Source organism: Panthera tigris, chromosome C1, assembly GCF_018350195.1.
Source record: "Panthera tigris isolate Pti1 chromosome C1, P.tigris_Pti1_mat1.1, whole genome shotgun sequence".
NCBI classification, from domain to species: domain Eukaryota; kingdom Metazoa; phylum Chordata; class Mammalia; order Carnivora; family Felidae; genus Panthera; species Panthera tigris.
The window spans coordinates 7249170-7274685 of NC_056667.1; the positions used below are offsets into that span (position 1 = coordinate 7249170).

Consider the following 25516-nt stretch of genomic DNA (forward strand, 5'->3'; position numbering starts at 1 on the left):
CACAAAGCATTTTGTTCCTTTACTCACGGCCCTTACGCGGTCTCCCAAGGAGACGAGTGGAATGCCCACTAAGTCATGCTTTTCCATTACTCATTCCGCCTTTTCTCCCAAGGTGGCGTGTGGGAGGTGTTGTGATCGGGCTCGGTAAGAATAGGCCGGAAAGCTTGCTGCGGGATAATACACTCATCCCCTTGCGTGTTTCAATTCCGACTGCGCCGTGCTCGGCGGCTTCAACGTGTGAGCAGCTTTCCAAACGGACAATGACTGCACACTCGGCTGCCTCCCATATGCATCTCAGCCCCTCCGAAGGCGTCAGGTCCCCACAGTCCCGCCCCGCCCCACTTGGCCAAGCTTTGTTCAAGGTGGATCAGCAGGTGGGCCGGGCGCGACTGCTGCCGACTAACGTCCTTCGCGGGTCAACCGGGAGGGGACTCTGGGCGCCGGCCTCCCCAACCCCGCAAGCCCAGTAGCCCCGCACCCCCGCCGGCTCCCGGGCCACCAGGAGGCGCCCCGGCATCTCCGCAGCTCCTCGCCCCAACCTCTCTCCGGCTCACCCTGCGATTGGCCGGCAGTCTCGAGCTCTAAGCTCCGATTGGCTGTCCCCCGCGTCAATCGCGGACGTCGGGGCGGGCCGAGGTGACGAGCGGTGGCCGGGCTCGGGGCGGTGTCCGGCGCGGGCGGCCGCGGGCGGAGCTTCGCGAGGACCGACGCGGGTCAGTCAGACGGCGGCAGCCCTGGGAGGCGCCAGCGCGAGTCCGAGCCGCTCCCCGTCCGCTGCGGCCGCCACCGCCCGCTCCGTCGCCGCCGCGCCCCGGCGTCCCGTGTTCTCGCCCTCCCCGCGCCGCGGCCCTCGATGCGGCGCCGGGCCGCTGCGTGATGGGGCTGCGGAGCGGTGCCCTGCGGCTCGCGGCGGCCGCTGCTCGCGCTGAGGCGCTTCGGTGCCGGGCCCCCCGCGCCCCCGCGCGCCGTGTCGCCTGCTGACCCGGCCCGCCCGTCCGCCCGTCGGTCCGTAGCGCGGCTGAGGTAAGGCGGGGGGCGGGCAGCGGCTGGCTCGCCGCCGCCGGGCTGGGGAGGGGGCCGCCCGGGGGGGAGGGGCGGGCCGGGACCGGGCGGGGTCTGAGCGGAGGAAGGGCCGGGCGGGGCGGGAGCCGCGCCGCCCCAGCGGGCGCGGACTGGGGTGGGGTGGGGTGGGGTGGGGTGGGGCGGGGGGCCCTCCCTGGGCCCGCGAGCCCCCGGGCTCGGGTCCAGCGGCCTGCTGGGTCCCCCGCAGTGACCCGCACCTTCCCTCCGCTTCCCCTGAGCTGCCGGGCCCCGGCTGTGCCCGGCGGTCAGCCTGCCCGCCGCCGCGGGTCTGTTTTGCCTGCGCCCTCTGCGCACACTGCAGCTCCGCGGAGCGGGCGCTGCTCGGCCTGGAAGCCCCTCCGGTCTCGTTTCCCCCATCCCCTCTCCCCTCTCCCCCCTCCCCCGTCAGGGTTGGCATCGGGGCTGACACTGGGACTGTGGTTGTGCCCCTTTGCCAGATGGAGGTAGGAAGGGGCTCGGCGAGGCGGAGGGTGGGGGTGGGGGGGCGCCGCCGAGGGCGCGAGGACTGGCGAGGAGCGCGGTGGAAGGGAGGGGGCGTGCGGGATGCTGGCCAGCCGCGAGGAAGGCTGCTGTGGTCTCGGCGTCGAGCAGCAGCTCGGGATTACTCTGGCAGCCATATTGGGAGGATGATCTGACAAATCCTCCAGTAGCCAAGTCCGGTTGCTGGAAGGCACCGAGTGACAGCCCTGGCAGCTCTCAGGGTGACTGGCCGCACCAGAAGCCGAGCCGTGGGGGTTGGGAGCCTGCTCGAGCAAGCTAGTCATTGTTCGTGCAACACAGCGCATTCCGGCCCTAAAACCGGGCCTGAGCTCCCCAGATCACTTTTTCTCCGTGGTGAATTGCTACGTGAGCTTCTATGGTAAAGTGCCTTCAAGATGCCCTTCTTGTTGGGGTGAAATACCGTGTCTGCGTATTCATCTTGTGTGGCCCGTGCTGTGGCCGTGGAGGCCTGGTGGTGATGCCTTACATGCACACGGGCACATCTGAGGATCGCTAAGGCCAGTTTTCCCGTCTGGAGGCTTCCAGTTAGTGTTAATTGCATTGCAGGGATGGATTTCTCAGAGTAGCTCACCACGCAGAGGTTTAGTAAGCCGGGATATTCTCATAGTGAGAGAGGCGTGCAGCAGTATTTCTGACGATGCACGTTGTCACCTTTGTGGAATCTGGAGGTAGCTGAAATTAGATTGTCAACAGATCCCTTGCTCGCCTATCTCTTTCTGTTCTAGGCAGCTGTTGTGCGACACTGAATATGTTGCTTTGTGTCCTAGATGGGTCTGTCTGAGGCCTAGGGAAGTACGGTCATTGGATTTGAATAGCTCTTAAGTGATATCATGGTGGATATTTTATTTAAAGGCTGGCATTTTGTCGGCTTAGCTTAGTCATAATAAAATCTTAGCTTGTGTTCTCTTAAGTGAGGTGGTGCTTTTCTAATTAACTTGGTGTGGCTGTTGGATTGTGAGGCAAGCGGAGTTCACTTGCCGTGTGAGGGTAGAGTATAAGGATCGTACACACCTCGGGATTGTGAAACAGATCCGGAAATGATCAGTGATGGAACTTAGTGTGAGACTGTCGGTCTTTCTCCTACGTGCTCAGGGTGGACAGGACCTGGAGAGTGCCATGCCTGTCTTCTTGGTGCCCTTTGCTTTCAAACTCTATTTCTTGTGGAACAAATTCCTGTAAACTTGTCAAGTTGAACTCTCTAAAAATTTTCGGATAGGGCTTTCTAAGAAAAGCCTTAATACTTTATTTTTCTGCTTTTACTGTTAAGCTTTTCTTGTAGAACTTAGTTGAACCAAAAATGGCGTCAATAGAAGCTAGTGCTTTTTTTTTGTATTACTTTAACTTGAGAGAAATACAGAATGTTTGTTTTAAAATTCCATGCCCCAATTAAGAACTGTTTCTAAGTTAAACAATTTTTACAGTTACTCTATTAGTACAAAAGATCTGAAGAATTGTGGTTCAATATAATTTCAGCATTTAATAAAATCAGACCTGATTGTGAATCTGATTTGGAGGCAGAATTTTATGAATCTGTGCAGCTCTGCTCTGATGAATGTTTTCCCAAAATTTATCCAATTAAGTACAGCTTCGAAGGCTTTAAACAGACCACTTTTCTTTTCAAGACCAGATATGAATGCAGCTTTCCTTTTTTCTCTTTGCTCTTTCCCACTTTGAATTTGTGCAGGGAATAAACTCTCAAGAAGAGTGCCAACAGAGTCTCTCCAAGACCAAGGCTTTCTAGCCCAGTTCCCTGCCAAGGGCTTGTTCTGGGTACAAAGTAAAGGATGACAATAGGCCCCTGCTTCCTAGTTTGTAAACTCCTTCCCAGGCTGCTAATCACAGCAGGTCTTTTCCAGGAGTTAAGCATATCCTTTTGATCTTGTAAACTGATATGATATAATTTTACAAGGCTCTGAAGTGAAACTCTAGCCTGTCTATTTCATGTAGTTTTCTCTTTGAAAGATGGCCTTGTTGAAACAGAAAACTGGTGTATCTCTGGAGTTCATAAAAGTATGGATAAATACATACTTCCAGAACTTTTCTTTGTGCAGCTCCTTGGAATAGAAGATGAACGAAGCAGATGTGACAGTGGCAAGGAAAACCTTGCAAAAGAGTCCTTGGGCTTCTCTTTGAGGTGGACTTTTTGGTTAATGGCCCATTGATTCATTTATGCTCACTTTTATGACATTCATTACCAGTTTATTGACAGTGCATGTAGAGATTTAGTTCTTTACCCTCAAGGAACTTCTGTTTGTATACAGGCATGGTAGGATAAAGTTAACTCCCAACTCTTTTACGTTTTAGTACAATTTAATGTACCACTGCTCATACCATGATGGCTTCCATGGTTTTTATAGTCAGAGCCTTTTCCCTTTTGTATTGTCATATAATACTTCTCTAGTACTCAGTTGGTACTTTTATGATTGCTTTGTGTTTGTATATGTGTTTGAAGCCAAAAGATCGTAAACGATGGATTAAAATTTTTTTTTGATATTTAATACCACGTTGTCTATGCCAAAGCATATCATTCAACTGTACCATCCTCTACCATTGCTCTGTTTGATATCATTGATACTTGGATTAGTTCTCCCTTCCATCTGAACTTCTGACATCATCCTGGCAGATGTCAATGACTGTATAAACAGTAACAACAACAATATTGACAAAATAGCTTATTCTCATTGAGCTCTTTCTAATGTGCCAGGCTCTTTTCCAAGCACTTTGCATTATTCACTAATCCTTGTTTAAAAAAATTTTTTTTTAAAGTTTACCTATTTTGAAAGAGACAGAGACAGCGTGAGTGGGGAGGGGCAGAGAGAGAGAGAATCCCCAGTAGCTCCACATTGTCAGCACAGAGCCCGATTTGGGGCTGAAACTCACAAAACCGTGAGATCATGAGCTTAACCGACTGAGCCGCGCAGGCGCCCCTCTATTTTAATCCTTGTAACAACCATACGAAACAGATACTATGACTCCCATTTTACAGATGAAGAAACAGGCTAAGTGACTCTCCCACCCCGAGTCATTAGAAATACCTAACGGCTATACTGAAGTTCTGTAACTACCTTTACCTGTAAAATTCCTTGACTTCAGCTCAAGCAAACGTTGGCTTCATGCTCCCATGTTCCCATAACTCACTGTTGTGGCCACATCTTCTTCACTTATCGTAGCCTTCAGGTTTGTCTTCAGATCTCAGATTGGCCTGCGGCTCCGGATGAAGTTCTGATCACTTACAGCTCTCACTTCTATCGTCTTTTTCTGTGTGCTCTTGTACCTCAAGTCTCCTGGTGCAGCAGCCTCTTCCAGCTTTTCCTTCCGCGTGACTCGTGGGGCGCATTGCTCTAGCTATTTTCTGACTGGCACTTGCAGTTTCTAATTCATTATTCTGCCAGGCCCATTATGCACATGCCAGCCTTGCATCCGTCTTCCCATCCGTACCTTCTGTTTTCAGTCTGCCAGGGAGAAATCTCACAGTGCTAGGGGGTAGTGCCACGATTAATGCGGAATCTTAGGTCTCCTCCGAACCTGTCTTTGGTGTCGAAGTAATTCTGGTCAGCTCCCTCCCCTGTCTTCCACAGTGACTTTTCTAACATTTTGACTGCCTTACTCAAGCCTCCCCACGGCCCCATGTTTGGCATAAAACCTTACCTACCACCTCATAGGGAAAAGAAGGCATGATCTCCCCCACCCCTTCTTCCCTTTCCTCTACTTACAGAATTCTCTGCCTTCTTTCTTACCTTCTTTCCTCAAGTGTCGTGAGGAGTTACTCCCCCTGACTTAGCTAATCCCTCAGCCTGTGTCCTGGATATTAGCACTGCCTTGTAGTCTTAGGGACTTGCCGTATTGGTTACTCCTGTCCCCTTTTGCAGTTTCTCCACAGTCCCACCTTAGGGCCTTTGCTCGGACCTAGAGTGCTCTTCCCTGAACGCTGCTTGGCTAACTCCTTCACCTCCTTCAAGTCTTTGCTTACACCTCATCACCTCAACAGGCCCAACCTGACCTCATTTACGCACCTGCACAGCGTTCCTCCCCACCAGACACCTGCCTCTGCTGTACTTTTCCCTCCCTGGTAATGCTTATGATCATGTAGCTAGCATTCTGTATAAATTATTATTTTAGTGTCCCCACTTCCCCTCCTAGGATGTAAGCTCCTCCGTGGCAAGGATGTTTATCTGTTTCATTCATTGATTTATCCCAGACTCCTAGAAATGCCTGTCACAGGCACCTAGGCACCTAGTAAATAGCTGTTGAATAAAGCATAGAAACATGCAGATCTCTCCTAATAAAAAAAGGGAAGCAGGGGAGAAGAATCCTTCCTTCATTCGTGTTTCCTCCTAGCTGTTACTCTCCTGTCCAGTTCTGGAAGCAAGGAGGATACTTGTATCCACTTTCTAGCCTCCTAATTACTCCCCAGCCCACCACAGACTGGCTTCAGTGGCCCTCACTTTGCTGACACCTGCTCTTGCTCTGGCTTCCAGCCTTTTACTGCCAAAACCAGGGGACACACTTCATGCCTTCACAGTACTGGAAGTTCACACTCCCTCCTTAATTGAGCTTTCGTCTGCTTCTATTTGGTGGATCTGGTTTCAGATCTTGGCCTGCTTTTCTGGCCACTCAACACTGTTTTCAAATTCATTCAACACAAATTTTTGTATAATTTTTAAAGGCTTCTGTTTTTAGGAACTAGAATTTTGACATAACATATTTCTGATGTTAAATAGCAGAATAGGTTTATTGCCGGAATGTTTTATTTGTTTACGGTTTGTACCACTTACCGCTTCTAAAAAGGATTTGAGCAGCCTACCACAAGTACCATAAATACAGAGGGGCTGTTAAAGTATAGATAAAAAACAAAGCTTTGTGTAACAGGAGGAAAAACTAAATAAACACATTACAGCAATTTATGTAATGTGGTTATTATAATTTAGTTTTGAAACTTTTAGAAGTCAAGGGAAAAAGGGAAAGGTAAATTATACACACATATAATGGCTATATATAATGGTTCATAAAGAGAAACTTTTTTTCAATAAATTTGAATATTATTGTAAGAGAAATGTGTTATAGACATACTGATATATACATATGTTATATACATACACTAAGAGTTTTTTTTTTTAATTTTTTAATGTTTATTTATTTTTGAAGGAGAGAGAGACAGAGTGTGAGTGGGGGTGGGGAGGTGCAGAGAGAGAGGGAGACACAGAATCTGAAGCAGGCTCCAGGCTCTGAGCTGTCAGCACAGAGCCTGATGCGGGGGCTCGAACCCATAAACCACGAGATCATGACCTGAGCCAAAGTCGGACGCTCAACTGACTGAGCCACCCAGGCACCACATTTTTTATAATATTTTAAAGTTTATGTTTTTATTTTGAGAGAGACAAAGACACTGTGAGCAGGGGAAGGGCAGAGAGAGAGAGAGAGGGAGAGAGAGGATCCCAAGTAGGCTCTGCACGGTCAGCACAGAGCCTGACACGCGGCTCAAACCCACGAAACTGTGAGATCATGACCTGAGCTGAAACCGGGAGTCAGACGCTTAACTAATTGAGCCACCCAGACACCCCCACACTCGGTGTTTTTAACAGGTCTTTAAATAAAAGGAAAAGATGTTTTTCAAGGACCTTTTTAAAAAAAGTAATCCAACTTGCTTTTCAAACTGCGAATACATCAAAATATAACCAGTCTTTTTTTATGAAGGCTATGACTAATATGGTTCAGATATATAACTTTATATAAAGATAAATCAGAGCAGAAAACTCATTATTTAACCCTTGTGAGAGTTTGGAATACTTGTATTCTGTGTTGTCATCTAAATGAAAACATATCTATTAAACTTTCGGTGCTGGTTTATCAAGATTGGCATATTATCAACACACGGAAAAGTCTGACCTGCATTCTTGCCCAGGTAGTAAGCTACCTCCCGGGCAGGTAGCTGCAGAGGTGTGGTCAGGGCAGATTTCAGAAGGAGGGAACCTTGACTCATACCAAATTTGAATTAACCTCTGATTGAAACTTACCATTTCTATACTATGACCGAGCTGAGTTGACTTTAGCCTGGACATTGCCAGGAGGAGGTGTTGTCTGTCATTCACTTTGACAATAGAAGAGCTTCAGTGGAATGTTGAAATTTAAGTGGCAGAATTCCCAGCAGATCTGCCAAAATAAAATTATGAGATGTAGCTTCAGGTATTAGAACGAACTGACTTACTAGAGTTTAGTATTAACTGTCCTTTTAAAGAAAAAAGAAAAAACATCACTGTCATTTGGAATACTTTATTTTAAGCCACAAGAGCTGTTGTCTCTTATTTATTTTTTATTTATTTAGGAGAGTGCACATGTATGTGCAGAGTGGGGGAGGGGCAGAGGGAGAGAGAGAATCTTAAGCAGGCTCTACGCTCAGTACAGAGCCTAAAGGGGGCTCTATCTCACTACTGTGAGATCATGACCTGAGCCAAAATCAACAGTCAGACACTTAGCCAACTGAGCCACCCAGCTGCTCCTATTTATTTTTATTTTTAAGTAAGCTCTGTGCCCAACATGGGGCTCAAACTCCTGACCCCAAGATCAAGAGTCACATGCTCTACCAACTGAGCCAGCGCCTAGGAACTGTTGTCTCTTGATGCACCTCTTGGTTTATGAATAAAATCATGTTACGAGTGAAGGGCACCTGGGTGGCTCAGTTGGTTAGATGTCCGACTTTGGCTCAGGTCACGATCTCACGGTTTGTGGGTTTGAGCCCCACGTTGGGCTCTGTGCTGACAGCTCAGAGCCTGGAGCCTGCTTCAGATTCTCTGTCTCCTGTCTCTCTCTGTCCCTCCCCTGCTCATGCTCTGTCTCTCTCTGTCCCTCAAAAATAAATGAAAACATTTTAAAAAAATCATGTTACGAGTGGAAAGGAGGATCTTAGATTTCTTAATTGTAGTGACAAATAATGAGTTTTCTGCTCAGATTTATCTTTATATAAAGTTATATATCTGAACCATATTAGTCATATCCTTCATAAAAAAAGACTGGTTATATTTTAATGTTGTATTCTCAGTTTGAAAAGCGGGTTGGATTACTTTTTTAAAAAATGTCCTTGAAAAACATCTTTTCCTTTTATTTAAAACTGCAGTGACAGTTTTAAAACTGTATTTTAAAACTTACTTTAGATAGCGGTTAAAAGAAAACAGTTGGGGAGCCTGGGTGAGCTGGTTTAACCCCATTTGAGATTGAAAATCTGATCTGTCAGGAGACTTTCTGTGCAGTCTGATTCTTGGCACTGGGTTAGAGTGCAGAAAGAAGCTTTTCCAACATGTGATTCGTTTTGAATTTTCACAGCTTGACTCATGGCTGCTTTTTGTTTATAGAGTCAAAGACCAAGAATAGACAGGTAACTCATACACATACAAAAATTCTTACCTTTTGGTGGGCCATTTTATCAGTATAGCCATGATCAGGGACACAGAGTATTGGATCCTAAAATCTGTTTCTCAGGGAAAGTATTGGATTGAGAGATGTGAAACTTATAATAATGAAGTTTTCATAGAGTCTCAAAATGGTCTCATTAGCTGCTGATGCTTACTTTTGGGTACCCACTCATTCTTCAAGTTATAATTCATTCTTGAAACCATAATTCAGTGGAAAAGATGATCTTTGAAATAGAGTGCTTATTGCTGTTGTAAATCTGCTGCTATATAGCAAATTGTGTGAATATTGAATTTAAAAATCTAAATTTCTTATTTAAATTCTATTTTCAGTTGTGACATATATGTATTGAATAATGTGTCTGTGTAGGAGAGTTAAGTGAAATACTGATTGCAACATCGGGCAGAATGGAATAAGTAGAAAAATGGAAGAATCAACACAACATTTCTAAGGAGCAAAGAGAAAGAAGGTATCACTTTTGGCTCAAAAAGGGGCACGTTAAGGAATATATGACTTAATGCTTTTTGCTTTATGGTGACATTTGACCTTCTCCTGGAAAGACGTGGATGTAACAGGTTGAAAAGGGGGATTGGGCTTCCAGGAATTGCGTGTTTGGTGTAGTAAGAGGGTGCTTGGTGGGGAAGAAGGCTTGAAGCTGGGCAGTGAAAATGGTGACTGGGGAAGCAGGTTGGATTGCGGAGGCCCTTGGATTTTTAGGGTGTGTTCTGAGGCCATGGAAACCAGTGGAAGGTTTTTAAAGAGAGGAAATGACATGAACTGACTTATATGTTGGGGATATAATCTTCGCTGTTTTCTATAGAAAAGGGATACTACAAAAACAGACCAACCAAATGCTAGTTGTATTTTGTTCCTGTTTACTCACTTTGCTGAATGGTTAATTTGAAAATTAGTCTTCTTAGGCTCTTAATACTCCAGGGAACCTCTGAGGGCAAGTTCAGTTGCACAAGATCAAAGTTAAGCAATTGGGCAAAATTCAGAAAAATTCAAATAACTTAGACCTAACTGTTTTATTTTCCCTTTATTGTTAGCGAATGCTTCTGGAATTTTTGCTCCATTCCGCTTTCCTGATGCTTCTAATTGTGTGTCATAGGAAGGAAAACAGGTCAGAGGCACAGTCTAGAGCTGAGGCCGTGTAAGTGATTTAGAGTATGTGATGGTCTTTCCTGTCTTTCTTCCTTTGGCTGTTCAAAGCTTGGAAAATGTATTTTTATGCTAAATTTAAGAAGTATTGTTTTCTTGTAACCTCCTAAAAGTATTCTGTAATAATTGTTTCTCATTGGAATTTAAACCTGATTTCAGATTTATGTAATTGGTAATATTTCTTTAACAGCCTGGGAATTTTGAAGCTGTGATTCTTTGATGTAATTCTACTATAAAAGAGATACTGTTTATAGTAGTAGGGAAGTAACAAAGTAACACTTTCTATAGTCCATTTAACTATAGTTTCCTATTATTATGTAAAATTTTGACTCGCTTGTGAAGATGGTTGCAGTTTTACCTCAAGACAATTAAATCAGAAACAAAATACATATTTAGGTTCAAATTGTTTGGGAAAAGTAATTTTGTTATTTATTTGAGGGGGAAGTTTTTTTTGTTTTTATTTTATTTATTTATTTATTTTTTTTTGAGAGAGAGGGCACAAGTGAGTGAGGGGCAGAGAGAGAGAGAGAGAATCCCAGGAGGGGCAGAGAGACAGAGGGAGAGAGAAGCAGGGCTCACCCAACAGGAGACTCAAACTCACGAACCGTGAGATCATGGCCTGAGCCAAAGTCAGATGCTTAATGATTGAGCCACCCAGGCACCCAGAGGGAAAAGCAATTTTAAAATGTACTTATCACTTCCAAAAAAGAATGACTTAACACTTCAATTAGGAAAGAATTTGAAATTAATTTTATCCTTTTTCCTTCTGATCAAATACCTGTTTCTATTTTGGAACAACTTATGGTTTTTATTAATGCCCTTCAAGCATCAGTCCGTTGATACAATAACTAGGAATTCAACCAAAATATTTTAACTACTGTATTCAAGCCCCCGTAGCTAGGGGATTAGAAACATGACTAAAATTCTGTTCTTGTCCACAAGGAGCTTAAAATTTACAGTAGAGATAAGAAAAGTAAATAACTTACTTGCCCTAGGTAAGGCCAGTGACTTGAGTAGTATTAAATGGAAAAGCATTAGCATTTGGTTTGGGAGGTAGGGAGATTCTATGAAGGCTTTAGAGATAGGTGGCATAGAAGAAGATCCTAGAAGAATAAATTGGACTGGTAGAGGAAGAAGGTCACAGTGGGTAGAAGGAACGTTGGAGCAAAGGCACTGGCACAGAAAAACATGAGATACTTTCAGGAAGCCCTCTGGTGAGTGGTTGTTAAGGAATGTGGATGGAAGGCAGTGTTTTGTGGGTTTGTAAAAGTAGGTGGTTTATGTCGCAGAACACATTGAATGCAGTGTGGGAAGTTCAGCCGTTGTTTGGTAGACAGTGGGGACGCTTTGAGGACTTTTAAGTGGACGCTGATATGAACAGACCTGTGCTTCAGGAAGGCCAGTTTGGCCGTGTTGCTTGGTTATGGATGGAGTAGATGAAAGTGGCAGTATTGGGTAGTCGAATGGGGGTGGAAGGAAGAAAGAGAGAAAGTGGTGAAAGTTAACCATCTTGGGTGAGAAATATCGAAAATCTAAAAGGGATGGTAGTGGTGGAAATGGAGAGATTTTCTAGGTAAAAGCTATGTGATTTGGCAGTTGATTCGATGGACGGAAGAAATAAGCAGATATTAGAGACGTTAGTATTTCGGTTCCTAGTGACAAATCCATAGCTCTTTATATCTAAATACGCACAAGGAGATTTATTCTTTGTTGTCTGTAAATCAGTCGGCAGCATTCGGTACTTGGTAGGCTTTGGGTAGAATACAAAAGAAGGAAGTTTTGATTTTTTAATTGAAATATCGACAGTATTCAGTAATGGTGGACATTTTGGCAAACCTGTTTCTTGTATCTTCCCCTAATAAATTTCTTAACATCATCAGATACTGAGTCTATGTTCAGGCTATTATGATTATCTAAGAAATGTGTTTTTGCAGATTTTCTTGATTAAAAAAATCATTGCACTTATCTTATAACTAACACAAGTTCCTTTTATTACCTCTGCATGTTATTTATCGGAAGATACTGGGTGACTTGACGTGTAGATTTTTCTATGTTCTGGTTTTCGCTGATTGTATCTTTTAAGAGTCATTTACATTTTTTATTTGCTCTCCTAGGTGGTTAGAGCTGAGGCTTCATCTCTTGTTTTGTTTTGTTTTGTTTTGTTTTGTTTTAAAGGGGGTGGGATAAGAATACTTACTAGGTGGTGCTGTGTATAGCATGCATGGAAGCATAGACCACCCAGGTGTCCCCCCTTTAGTGACACTGGGACTGATTATTTGGTTCAGATAGCGTCAGCCTAATCCAAGCAATACAGCGTGTCCACATTGGGGCGCCTGCGGGGCTCAGTTGGTTAAGCATCTGACTCTTGATTTTGGCTTAGGTCATGATCTCAGGGTTCGTGAGATTGAACCCCATGTCGGGCTCTGCACTGATGGCACAGAGGCTGCTTGGGATTCTCTCTCTTCCTTCTCTCTCTCTCTTTCTCTCTCTCTTTCTTTCCCTCTCTCTCCCTCCCTCTCCCTCTGTCTGCCTCTCCCCTGTGCACACTCATGCTCTCTCCTTTAAAATAAATAAAAGAAAAATGTTCCCACATCAACCAACCTTTTTTCATCTATGGCTTTTGTGTGTGTGTGTGTGTGTGTGTGTGTGTGTGTGTGTGTGTGTGTGTATGTGTGTGTGTGTGTGTGTGGCTAGTGACCGTTGTTGCGGAGAGCTTTTATATCAGTAGGGTTGGAAACATGGTGACATTCCAATTCTGTCACCTCTTCTGCGTTTATTAGCTGGACTTTTTTGTGTGTGTGTGAGAAGAGCTAGCCCTCACCAACCATTTGGCTGTCGTGGACTATAGTTTATACAGGATATACAGGCTAGGTGTATGCTCAATTATTTTATTTGCCAGTTTTAAGAATGAGTTTTTTTTTCTTTTTTAAGTATCATTATGAACTCATGAATTTGTTTATTTTTAAATGTTTTATTTTATTTTTGAGAGAGAGACAGAGACAGAGCATGAACGGAGACCCAGAATCCGAAGCAGGCTCCAGGCTGGGTGGTCAGCTGTGGGCTGTGAGATCATGACTTGAGCCGAAGCTGGACGCTTAACTGACTGACTGAGCCACCCAAGTGCCCCTCAACTCGTGAATTTATATATTTGATGTTTTTCAGTCCACTTGTGGTTTTCATGAATGCATTTTAATGCTTTAAGTATTCCATCTTGGGGAGTGCCTTTGAGTTGGCTCTGGTGTGCTTTTGCCTTGACTCTGTTCATCTTTGATAGGCTTCCTGCTTGTGATCACACTAAAATGTCCCAGGATCATCTTGAAATTTCTTGACCAGACTTGGAATTAGCCATTTTTTCAAGAAGCCCGAGTTGAAAGAGTTTTTTTGAAGCAATAGGAGTTTCACTTTGGGAATCTATTAAAGAACAATACAAGATAGAATGCAGTCACATAAAATGATAGCAGGGTTCTCATAATGTGTTTGGGCTGTAAGTGCTGTTGGAAATACCAGTGATTCTTGCAATGTTTGGATAGTCATTTTGGAAGAAGTAAGACAGGAGCTGGGCATCAAATAGGAGAAAAATTAAAATTGTAGGGGAGAAATTGTTCACAAGTGTGAAAGAGCATGTGTGTGGGACTAGAACACAGAGTACCTTGACTTTGGTCTTGGTATTGTAAGCACTGGGAATAAGAGAAGATTCTTGAGTTTGGAAGTGAAATGGACAGTCATGCTTTAGAAAGGTTAATATTGCAGCAAGGTTAAGCAGTTGCGTACTGCAGGGTTCTCAGCTGGAGATTTGCAACATAATCTTTGAAAAATGAAAACAAAAACTCCGGACCTGGGGCCTTTTTCAAGACTGTTGAATACCAGGCTCATTTGTTTTTCAAAAGACCCCTGTGTGATTCAGTTTTGTGCAAGGCTGTGGAAGGACTGTTGGATTAAAATGAAAAGGTCTAAGATTAGTTCCACTATTACCGGTATGGTAGGCATGAGGTAGTGAAGACTAGGGTTAGGCAGTGGCAGTGGGTTAGGGGTGATGGCAATGAGAACGAGAGGAAGGAAGTGATAGAAAATTTATGTGTTTGTTTTTTTTTTAATGTTTATTTTTGAGAGAGAGAGAGAGACAGAGCACAAGCAGAGGAGGGGCAGAGAGAGGGGGAGACACAGAATCAGAAGCAGGCTCCAGCCTCTGAGCTGCCAGCACAGAGCCCGACGCGGGGCTTGAACTCACGAACTGCGAGATAATGACCTGAACCAAAGTTGGATGCTTAACCAACTGAGCCACACAGGTACCCTGCAAATTTATGTTTTAAAAGTTCATAGGGGCGCCTGGGTGGCTCAGTCAGTTAGGCATCTGACTCTCGATCCCGGCTCAGGTCATGATCTCATGGTTGGTGAGTTCGAGCCCCACGTTGGGCTTCACACTGCCAGCACAGAGCCTGCTTGGGAGTCTCTCTCCCTCCTTCTCTCTCTGCCCTTCTTCCCCCTCAAAATAAATAAACAAACTTAAAAATTTTATATAGCATATCATTAATAATTTTAATACTAATAAAAGGATTCAAAGAAAAAGAAACAAAGATGACTCCAAGAGTTATGATATGGGGTCAGATAGAAACGGGAAGATGGGCAGAGATTGCGAGTTTGGGGGAGAAGATAATGGAGCATGTTGAGTGTTCAGACGGTGGCTGTAAATCACTGTGAACTCTTGTGTGGGGGTTAAAGTGTGTTCCATGTCTTTCTTTTTCTGAATGCTTCATTAACTCTCTTTTGGCAAAGTCCTCAGCTAGTGACTATAGGTGATGCTATATTGACTGGGAGGGCAAATAACTTTAAGTTTTTATTTGATGTCATTACAATAAATGTTTGATATATTAAACAAGAACCATCTGTTGAATGTTAAATAAAATAGGAAACAGACTGGAAGAACATTCCAGCAAATATGAAAAAGATTAATATCAATAAATATTGTAATTATGTGAAACAAAACCAGGCAGAGGACTTGAACAGATAATTCTCAGTTAACCCTTGAACAATGTGGGGGGTTAGCAGTGCCCTCCCCCCACACGTAGTGGAAAGTCCACACAGAACTTTTGACTCCCCCAAATTTAACTGCTAACAGCCCACTGTCAACCAGAAGCCTTACTGATAACATAAAGTCGATTAACACGTATATTGTATGTTACATGTGTTATATACTATATTCTTACGATAAAGAGAAAAAATGTTAAGAAAATTATGAGAAAAAATACATTAAACATTTTTTAATGTTTATTTATTTATTTTGAGAGAGAGACAGAGAGAGAGAGCAAGGGAGCACGAGCCGGGGAGGGCAGAGAGGGGGAGAGAGAGGATCCCAAGCAGGCTCTTTGCTGTCAGTGCTGAGCCCGATGCAGGACTCAAACTCAAAAACCATAGATGAGTTTGAGACCCACATTGGGCTTTGCACTGTGAGCATGGAGCCTGCTTGGGATTCTCTCTCTCCCTCTTCCCCTCTGCTCACTCTGTCTCCCTCTCAAAAATAAATAAATAAACTTTAAAAAACTTAATAATAAAAAAAAAAAAGCTCACAAACCGTGAGATCATGACCTGAGCCAAAATCAAGAGTCAGACACTTAACTGACTAAGCCACCCAGGTGCCCTATGAGAAAATATATTTATAATGTTCTACTGTATTTATGGAAAAAAATTCATGCGCAAGTGGGCCTGCACATTTCAAACCCATTTGTTCAAGGGTCAACTGCAATTCATTAATTCACTCCTTCGACAAACCGAGCTCTTTTATCAGGCAGTGGTCTAAGTGGTAGCAAATGAGATCTCTGAGCATTTGGACAGAGTTGAGAGAGACGGACAATAAGCATGTTCCAAAGCACAGGAATTTCACATAGTGCTGCTAAGAAAAGAAGATAGGGTAATGCTAGGGTAGAGAGTGGCTTTTTGGTTTTATTTTGTTTTGTTTTGATTAATTGATTTTTGCCTTTTCTTATTGGAAAGCCTTAGCAGTTGTAAAGCTGTAGTTTAGGATTCCTAATCTCTACTTAATTATGTGGGAAAAATTAGATTGAAGGTTTCTTGGGGTTCCCCGATAATTGGACTTAAATGTGTTTTTATTTTAGTTTTTTCTTTTGTTTGGTTCTTCTCAAGGACATTTATATAATGGATAGAGTACAGATTGAGATCTGTTGTTTCTTGTGGAAATTACTTACGTGGGTTCTTTTCACAGAATAATGTTTGTTTTGTTCTGTTGGGAGGGAAACTATGCCTCTGAAAAATGTCCACATTTTTTCCTATGGCTTCATTCAGTAGTGAAATGTAGTGATTTGATTTTACCATGAGTCACTAGCATATTAGAGGGTAGAACCTAGGTCTCTTGGAAACTTCTCTGCTTATTGTACAGGATGGTTGTAAGGGTCAGATGAGATACACATGAAAATTAAAGGAATCCCGAGATACTTAGAAGTTGAAAGAGCTGGCCAGAGCTTATCGTTATCCTTTGCTGTTTAATTGTATATCATGTAACTGAATGTTTCACAGTGTAATTAGTGTATAGGAAGTTCAGAGCGTTTCTTTAAAGGAAGATAATAAGTGGTTTTGCAGATGGGAAGTTACTTGTGTAAGGAACTCTCTTTAACAGATAAACATTTGTGTTTTTCATACATTACTGAAGATCCAGAAAAACAGAGAGCAAGAAAGATGCCTGTTTTTTTGTAGTTATGTATTTTTTATTATTAAGTTTAGGGACTTTTTAGGTATGAGAAAGAGATAGTTGAATAGGAAAATAAACTTAGGTGTTTAATTTTCTATTTTGGAAAATTTTGAGCATATAAGATCTATAGGATGAAAAGGGATGAGGTTTTTAGAAATGGAAATAGAAATAGTACAAAGATTGGGCGCCTGGGTGACTCAGTCAGTTGAGCTTCTGACTTTGGCTCAGGCCATGATCTCACGGTCCGTGAGTTTGAGCCCCACGTCAGGCTCTGAGCCTGCTTTGGATTCTGTGTCTCCCTCTCTCTCTGCCGCTGCCCCCCCTCAAATGTAAATAAACATAAATTTAAAAAAAAATAGTACCAAGATGTACAAGAGTGGCCCTTAGGCTCACGTTAGCCCATGCTTCCTTTGATTCTGACTACCTGTGTGGAATTATTTTCTTTTTGAAGGAAACTTGCACATAACTTCAAAAGAAGATTTGATACTTTGTTTCTGGACTGCATATATATAACAAGACCATCAGAATGTCGGGAGCCTCAGTGAAGGTGGCTGTGCGGGTTCGGCCCTTCAATTCTCGAGAGACCAGCAAAGAGTCCAAGTGCATCATTCAGATGCAAGGCAACTCGACCAGTGAGTACATGTTGTGTTCTATCAATTATATCTCACCTTCCTATCCTTTCTCTTTTCCCTTCTTAATGTGAACAGAATAAATGAACATTTGGGTATTAACACTTTGGACTTTGCTATTCTGAATGATCCACTAAGTGCTTCGCCCTGTGATTTTTGCTTTCGTATACTTAAATATGGACTATTTCTTTTGTTCTTTACAATTGAGAAATCCCTGGAAAATGCAACTAATTTAGCTAGAGTTATTAAGTTAAAGTATTTTTTTAATCTTATTTTTGAGAGAGAGAGAGAGAGAGAGAGAGAGAGCGCAAGCAGGGGAGGGACAGAGAGAGAGGAAGACACAGAATTGGAAGCAGGCTCCAGGCTCCAAGCTGTCAGCACAGAGTCTGACATGGGGCTCGAACCCATGAACCATGAGATCGTGACCTGAGCTGAAGTCAATCGCTCAACCAACTGAGCCACTCAGGCGCCCCTTACGTTGAAACTTAATGATAATAAAGGTGTTAGCAGTGATTTATACTTAACCATGATGTGAAATGTATCTATTGAGGCTCTAAGATTATTTTTCTTTCTTCATTTTAAATGGCACTTGACCTTGCCAAGATGGTCTTAAAACTTACTCTCCTTCCTTACAGTGATTCTTTAAGTTGAACAACAGATATAGCTACAATTGGTAATAAACTCACAAATTTATTACTAAAATTATCAGTAATCATTTGCTTATAATTTTTTTACAAATAAAATTATCTATTATTGAAATTGAAGTCATTACTTTTGAACTTCTTTATATATAATTGCTTAGGTGAAAAATGACTTAAGCTGGTTTATTTTGTACTTGGATTAATAATTAATTGATATGGATCTGTAGGCAAATTATTACTCAAAATACTGGTAGGTTCTACTGTCTTGAAACCTACAACTTTGTGATAAAGCAGAATCATAGTTCTTCCGGACACACAAGTTAATGCCTAGTTGTTGGGGAAACCATTCTGATCTCCTCTATGTGTGGGCCATTTGCCAGTGTTCTCTGTAGAGAATTCTACCAGTGGGGAATAAAATTATATATTTAAGGTGTACAACGTGATGTTTTGATATATGCATACATTGCAAAATGATTACCACAGTCCAAAGTAATTAACGTATCTGTCACCTCTCATAATTACCTTTGTGTGTGTGTGTGTGTGTGTGTGTGTGTGTGTGTGTGTGTGTGTGATGAAAACACTTGAGATCTACTTCTCAGCAAATTTTAAGTATACGGTACATTATTATGAACTATAGTCACTATGCTGCACATTAAGTCTCTACAACTTATTCATTTCATGACTAAAAGTGTGTATTTTTTAATGAATATCTCACCTTTGACCCCATCCCTAGCCTCTGTTCTCTGTTACTATGAGTTTGCCTTTTTATTAGATATTTTTAAAAGATGCTAGAGTATGAATTATATCCTATGAGTAATTGTAAAAGAAAAAGATGCAAAATTTACTACTGAATTGTACACTTTAAATGGGTGAACTTTGTAGGGTATGTAAATTATATTTCAAGTTTTTTAAAAAAGGTCAATATTGATGAGTTGCTCCTTTCTTAAAATTTGAGCTAGATTTATAACTGAACTAGAGAACAAGTGTTTATGTTCTAAATGCCACTCATTTAAGCTATGGTATTATTCATGCTTCATTTTAAGAATTAAGTTCTACACAATATATAGGGGCACCTGGGTGGCTCAGTCGGTTCAGCATCCGACTTCAGCTCAGGTCATGATCTCGCAGTTTGTGAGTTTGAGCCCTGCGTCGGGCTCTGTGCTGACAGCTCAGAGCCTGGAGCCTGCTTCGAATTCTGTGTCTCCCTCTCTATTTGCCCCTCCCCTGCTCATGCTCTGGCTCTCTCTGGCTCTCAAAAATAAATAAACATTGAAAAAAAATTTTTTAAAAAGAATTAAGTTCTACACAATATATAAATCTTTGCACAGAGGCCATACTAATTTGTATCAGTTTAGTTTTCGTATATGTGCTGCTGAAGTGAACATACTGAATCCTGATTATTGAGCTCTTGTTTCTCTCTGAAAAATGTATTTAATTGTAACTTAGTTTGGAGGCATTTTTGGCTGTTGGTGTTGCCTCTGAAAATGCTGGTATAATCATTTAGTTCTTTTAGAAGGTGGGCTTTAGGAAATCCTGGGTCAGGAGCCAGAATTGATCCTAAAAAGAACTACTTTTCTCTGTGATATGTTTTACATACTGAACTATCAGGAGAAATCCCCAGTGTCCCCAGTGTCTGTTGCTACTTTCTTTCTTTTTTTTTTTTTAAAGAGTGTTAAATTTTTTTATTATTAACCTTTTTTTTTTTTTTTTTTTTACATTTATTTATTTTGAGAGAAAGTGCATGAGCAAAGGAATGGCAGAGAGAGAGAGGGAGAGAGAGAATCCCAAGCAGGCTTTGCACTGTTAGTGCAGAGCCCAAGGTGGGGCCCATCCCACCAACTATGAGATCATGTCCTGAGCTGAAATCAAGAGTCGGATGCTTAACTGACTGAGCCACCCAGGCACCCTAAAAATCTTACTACAAACTTTTAAGTAGAAAATTAGTATTAGGGACAGCTAGGTGGCTCAGTCAATTAAGCATCCAACTCTTGATTTCAGCTCAGGTCCTGCTCTCATGGTTCAAGAGATAAAGGTCCTCCTTGGGCTCTGTGCTGATAGCTCGGAGCCTGCTTGCGAGTCTCTCTGCCCCTCCCCCTCTTGTGCACATGCTCAGTCTCTCTCCCTCCCCAAATAAATAAATAATAAACTTTAAAAAAAAAGAAAGAACATGAGTATTAGAAGGCCATATTCATGAAATACAAAAATCAATTAATTATATAACAAAAATAAATGGAAACATTTTATTAGTATAAAGAATGATACTCGTGGTTTTTTTTTTCTTGATGACAATTCATTTTATAGATTGGTTGTAAGTTTATATTCATTGTCAAAGTCAAATAGCATTGTATTAATTTCTCCCGAGTTTTTTATTTTTGTGACTCCATAAAACATTCATTCACATGGTATAAAATTCACAAGGTACAAAGAATATACAAGTGTAAACACTTCCTCTGACCCATCATGTAGTCAACCAGTTCCCCTCCCTAGAAGCAACTTGTGTTTCCTTTCCTTCCGGAGAGAGTGCAAACAGCATCTTTTTCTAAGATAGCTTTTTACCCTTTTAATTAGTGATAAGGTATAATAGTAGCTTATATTTCAGTCTTCACTGATTAGTGTTTTGTTTATTTTCTCACCCCTTCCCCCAGCAGTGTATGTTTTAAATACCTGAATAATATAGCTCATTTGTAAAAGTTGTTTCCTTTGAGATTTAAACACGAAAAAATATCTGTATAAGTTTAATAAAGTTTTATGTATTAGTAGGTATCTACTATATGTATAACGGGTATGCTGAGTACTAAATAGAATATCAAAAAAAGTGCTCAATTGACTATCTAGGAGAATAAAACTATTAAGAGTATGTTGTAAAATGAAAAGGATTTTCTGTAGTTCTGGATAGTCTGAGAAGTAGATCTGGGTCTGCTAGATTTTTCAGACTTTGCTATTTTTTTGATCATAAGGATTAAAAGCTCACTAAGAAATTATTAACGGGTAATAAAATATGAGTGTTCGAGCTCATTGTTTCTAAGATATATAACTCTCTTTTTGACCTTTTTATTTTGATTGTATAGAAAATACTGTCAGTTTAGGGGGAAAAATAAAATTGTCCGCATACGATATTCACTCTGGCTGGAGAATGTACCATGTTTTCACTTGTAGTAGGTAGCAAACTGAGGAGAAAATAAGATCTCTGGTGGTGCACCTTTTGAGGATAGGACCGTAAATTTTATAGTTTGTGTTTATAGTAAGTTCTATTCACTCATTCTTGCTTATCTCCCACAAAAATCTCTCCAGAATTATTGAATATATTGAGGTATCTTTTGACAAAATAGTAATGAAGAAATGGTTTTTATTAAAAGTAATAATTTGGTTATGATAGGCCTGGGAACATTGTACCGGTCACATGACAACCAGCCTATGGACCATGTTAAGCACAGTGCTGAACTACCAAAGGGTTTTCCATCATACTTGGTTCAAAACCGTTGTACACAGCAAACTGAGTGGCTCTGCTCTGCCTTACCCTTTCTTTTCCTTCCTCTTTTGAGAGTTTGCTATAATGTGAGTCTGCAGGAAGCAGAGTTGTATGTACCATACGTAGGATCTTGTCCCTAAAGAGTCTTCAAAAGTTTGTGGTGGAAGACACAAGACATACCGAAAGAAGCTCAGTACAAAGTCAAAGTGATCAAAGTGATAATTGCCATAAGTAGGGGTTTTAAAACGTGCAGATGTGAGTTTGGCAAAGGGCACATGTAAGGTACGTAGATGATGGGGCATTTCAACTGGACCTTGTGGAGTAAGTGAGATTTAAACTAAACACCCAGCATGTTCAGGGAAAATTTCAAACTTGCAGGGTATTAGAATTTAATAGTGTTGTAACCACGTATGGTATTCCTGACCCTCTTCTGGCGATGACACGTGCCTCTCTGCACACAGCAGGAGAAGTTTGGGACTTTGAAGTTAACATTAGTCTACTGAGGCAGAAATCCTCATTTGATGAATCAGCCTTGGAAGAAGTAGAGTTGGTTTTCTAGCTAAATACTTACTTTGCTGTGGCTTAGCAGTTTTGGGGTAATTTTGGTTCCTTTGAAAGGTGTTTGTTCTTGGAAAACTAATTAATTGAGTGAGACTTTTCCTCCAGGATTTTTGGTGGTTTCAGTTTTCTGCTACTGTTTGCTATTTCTGTTTTCAGTTTTCTATGGCAGTTTCTTAGTAGTTTGGCTAAAATGTGATCCACGTAATTTTTATGTGAGAGATTTTAAGCAAACTACTTGCTCCATTAGAAAGCATTAGTGGCTTATTTAAAAAAAAAAAGTTGGGCTTAAGAATGGGAGAAAGCTTGCATTTTGTTGAAAAAAATGAAATGAATTTGCTGTAGCCACACATGTTAGCTGCATTAAAAGACTGCTGTGCTGGCAAGCTGGCCTGGACTGTTGCTCACAGGGATTATAGCTGATTGCACACGGAATGCAGTGGAATGTTCCTGCCATAAGGTCTCTTATGAAAAAGTAGAAGAGGGTGAAGAGTACTTTAGGGAATGTGCCAGATCTGAAAGCTGAGTAGTAGCAGTTTTATTTAAGCACTTTCTGGTCTCAGAGGGAATATTTTCCATGGCACAGATAAATGTTACTGCCTTGACATTTTGGAGACCAAGTGCATACAAATGGCTTTGTTTAATAATATCCTGTTAAATTCCAAGTTTTCCCACTTTGGAAGCTGTGTGTGTGTGTGTGGGGGGGGGGGGGTATGTGTGTGTGTGTGTCTAATTGCTCCTAAAAAGGAAAGTGGGGGAAAATTAATAGCTGAACTGCTCACATTTATGGTAAATCTGAAGACTTTGAAGCTGCATTAATTCCCTGCTGAAAAACAGGAGGGTAGGTAAAGCTGGTTCTCACATGGTCCTTTAGGTATTAAATTATAATACTTTTGCTTTGCCTTTAACCACAGGAATCTGTCTGTAGCTAGCCCTTTGGTCAGTCTCCTTTATGTATTTATCAGTCTTTGTTGCTTGGGGTCTTTGTTTTTCAGTACCCAAATCTTAGTGGGGTAGAAGGGACCCTGTCTCCCCCCCCTCCCCCCGCCCCCGCCATTAATTACTAACATGGTACATTTTTAAAGGCTTTTTCATTCACACATGTACATTTCAAAATGGAATACTGTACATCACAACTGGTACGAAGAATGACTTCATGTCCATTAATGGAAATTTGGGATGGAGGAGGGGACAAAGCGGAGGTTTAGAAAGGAAGACTTTTGGAGGGAATTCTTTTAAATCTGAATGCATTTTGTAACCTACAATCAGAGTGAATTCTCCTGAAGTCTTTTCTGGGATAAGCCATGAGCTCTGTAACACAGCATCCAGAGTGCTTCATAGTGTGGCTGGAGATGTAGGATGAGGCCAGCTCTTCAGCAGCACTTCTCCTCCACACCATGTGCTCTAACCTTAGAGAGGGAATGCTCGATATTTTTAAACACACCCTTTGTCAGCATGCATTCTGTGAACTCCGTGGCTCACTCATGCCCAGTCCTGTATCTCTGTGGCCTGCTGCCAGTGTAGTGCGTTTCATCGAGTCACTGAAACTGCTGAAGATTGGGGCATTTAAACTCTTAACGGCACTAGTTTTTCTTAGAGAAAAAAACTGGAAACAACCCAGTATCCATCAACAGGGGGATGGGTAAATAAATCATGGTACACTTACATAAAATAGAACACAACAGAGAATTACTGTGCACACACACACAAATTATAAGCAAATGGTAGCTGTACAAGCGAGTCGCGAAAGAAATTGGTATATTTATGTAAATCTCAAAAACATACAAAGCTGTTCTCTATATTCTTTATGCCCTACAAACACATGGGTAAAACTATGAAGAAAAGTAAGGCAGTAATGACAAAATTCAGCATGCCTCCGAGATGAGGTGGTGGGCAGAGAGATCTGGGAGGACACAGTGGCACTGCAGGGGTGAGAATCATGTTCTAGAGCTGTCTGGTGGCTACCTGGGGTTTTGTTCTGTTGTTGCAGCTTGTACCTTTGATACATTTATATGTTTAATGACTCTCTACTATATGTATACTAAGTAATTGGAAGAGCATACAAACAAAGGGAAAAGACAAAGTCTTCACCTTGCAAATAGAGCTGCTGTATACCCATGCCTCTCAATATCAGTGACCAGGGTGTATCGTGTGATGGGCACAAGCCCATGAAATTTGTCTCCCGCCCCCTCTTTCTGAAGTCCTCTAGACACTTGTCACTCTCTTCTTCCAAGGAGAGGAATGTTTCCTTTTTAAGTTACATGTCCATAGCTCGTTTAGTTACTGGACTGCTAGAAGGTCAGCAAGAAGACGAGACTTATGTGGCACTGGAAGCAGAGTTCAGTAAAATATATTGAAATCAACTTGGGTGCCAGTGGCATGGAAACTTTTTTAAAGTTTTGAAATGAAACACTTTTCCTCTAGTTGGGAGTTGGAGCTACAGCTGGAGGGGGGTGCGGGGTGTGTGTGTGTGTGTGTGTGTGTGTGTGTGTGTGTGTGTGTGTGTGTTGGGGCTGGGGGAGTAGGGGTGCCCCGGAAGTAATACTATATTTACTCAGCTGGAGTTGGTGGAAACTGAGTGTGTCCTTTAGAACGACTTTTAGATGAATTTTGAGGCTAGCCTTCTAAATCTAGCCCTATCTGCTGGCCCCTGACTTTGCTGTGCACCTGACCCCTCTTCTGCCCCCTCGTAGTTTTGAAGGCAGCTTTTGCTTTCCTTTCCCTCAGGCCCAAAACGTACTTTGTCTTTTCTTCTACATCTGACACAATGACTTCCCATGTGGCAACTTACTAAACTGACATTCTGGAATGTATCCCTGGAACGTACCCTCTTTTAGATGAGATGAGTGAATCTATCATTAATTTATTGAGCACCTTCTTTTAAGTATTCTTCAAGAACATGATTGTAATGGCTGTTCAGTATTCTGGTATATTAATACACCGTAATTTCTTTAGCTAATGCCCTGTTATCACACACTTGAGCTTTAAAACTGCTTCTTAGGCCTGCTGTAAGAAAAGTATAAGCCCCACACAGGTGGGGAAGGAATTGTTTCTGAAGGCAGCGTGTGCAGCCGTTTACCTGGCATCTCTCCTGCCTGATAAGCATTTCAAACTTGCCGCGTCCAAAACTGAACTCCGAGTGTGTTCTCTTCAGTCCTGCTTCCCTGCGCTCTCCTCCTTCCGCTCAGTGGAAATTGTCTTTGTGGTTTGCTCAGGGCAAAAATCACGCAACCATCCTTGATTTCTCTTCTGCGCTGTCTCCTTCAGAAAGGCCTGTGGGCTCTGTCTCAGAAGGTACCCAGACCACTCTTCCCTCTAGAGCCGCTGCCGCGGTAACCTCCTAGCAAGTCTTGAGGCTTTAACCTCTGTT

The 25516-nt window shown here is 42.1% G+C and overlaps 1 protein-coding gene across 6 annotated transcripts in view; it reads left to right on the top strand.

The window, feature by feature from the left end:
- The first annotated feature begins 716 nt into the window (after nucleotides 1–716).
- Nucleotides 717–25516, top strand: part of KIF1B (kinesin family member 1B) — a 144129-nt gene continuing 119329 nt past the window's right edge. The window contains exons 1-2 of one of the 6 annotated variants that reach the window (XM_042997509.1): nucleotides 717–1023; nucleotides 17301–17481. In XM_042997509.1, the coding sequence (XP_042853443.1) occupies nucleotides 17376–17481 (106 nt within the window). In that variant the 5' untranslated portion in view covers nucleotides 717–1023; nucleotides 17301–17375. Of the gene's footprint in view, nucleotides 1024–10121; nucleotides 10142–17300; nucleotides 17482–25516 lie in introns of those variants that run through there. The other 5 variants (XM_042997510.1, XM_042997506.1, XM_042997511.1 and 2 more) reach the window with 5 other exon arrangements.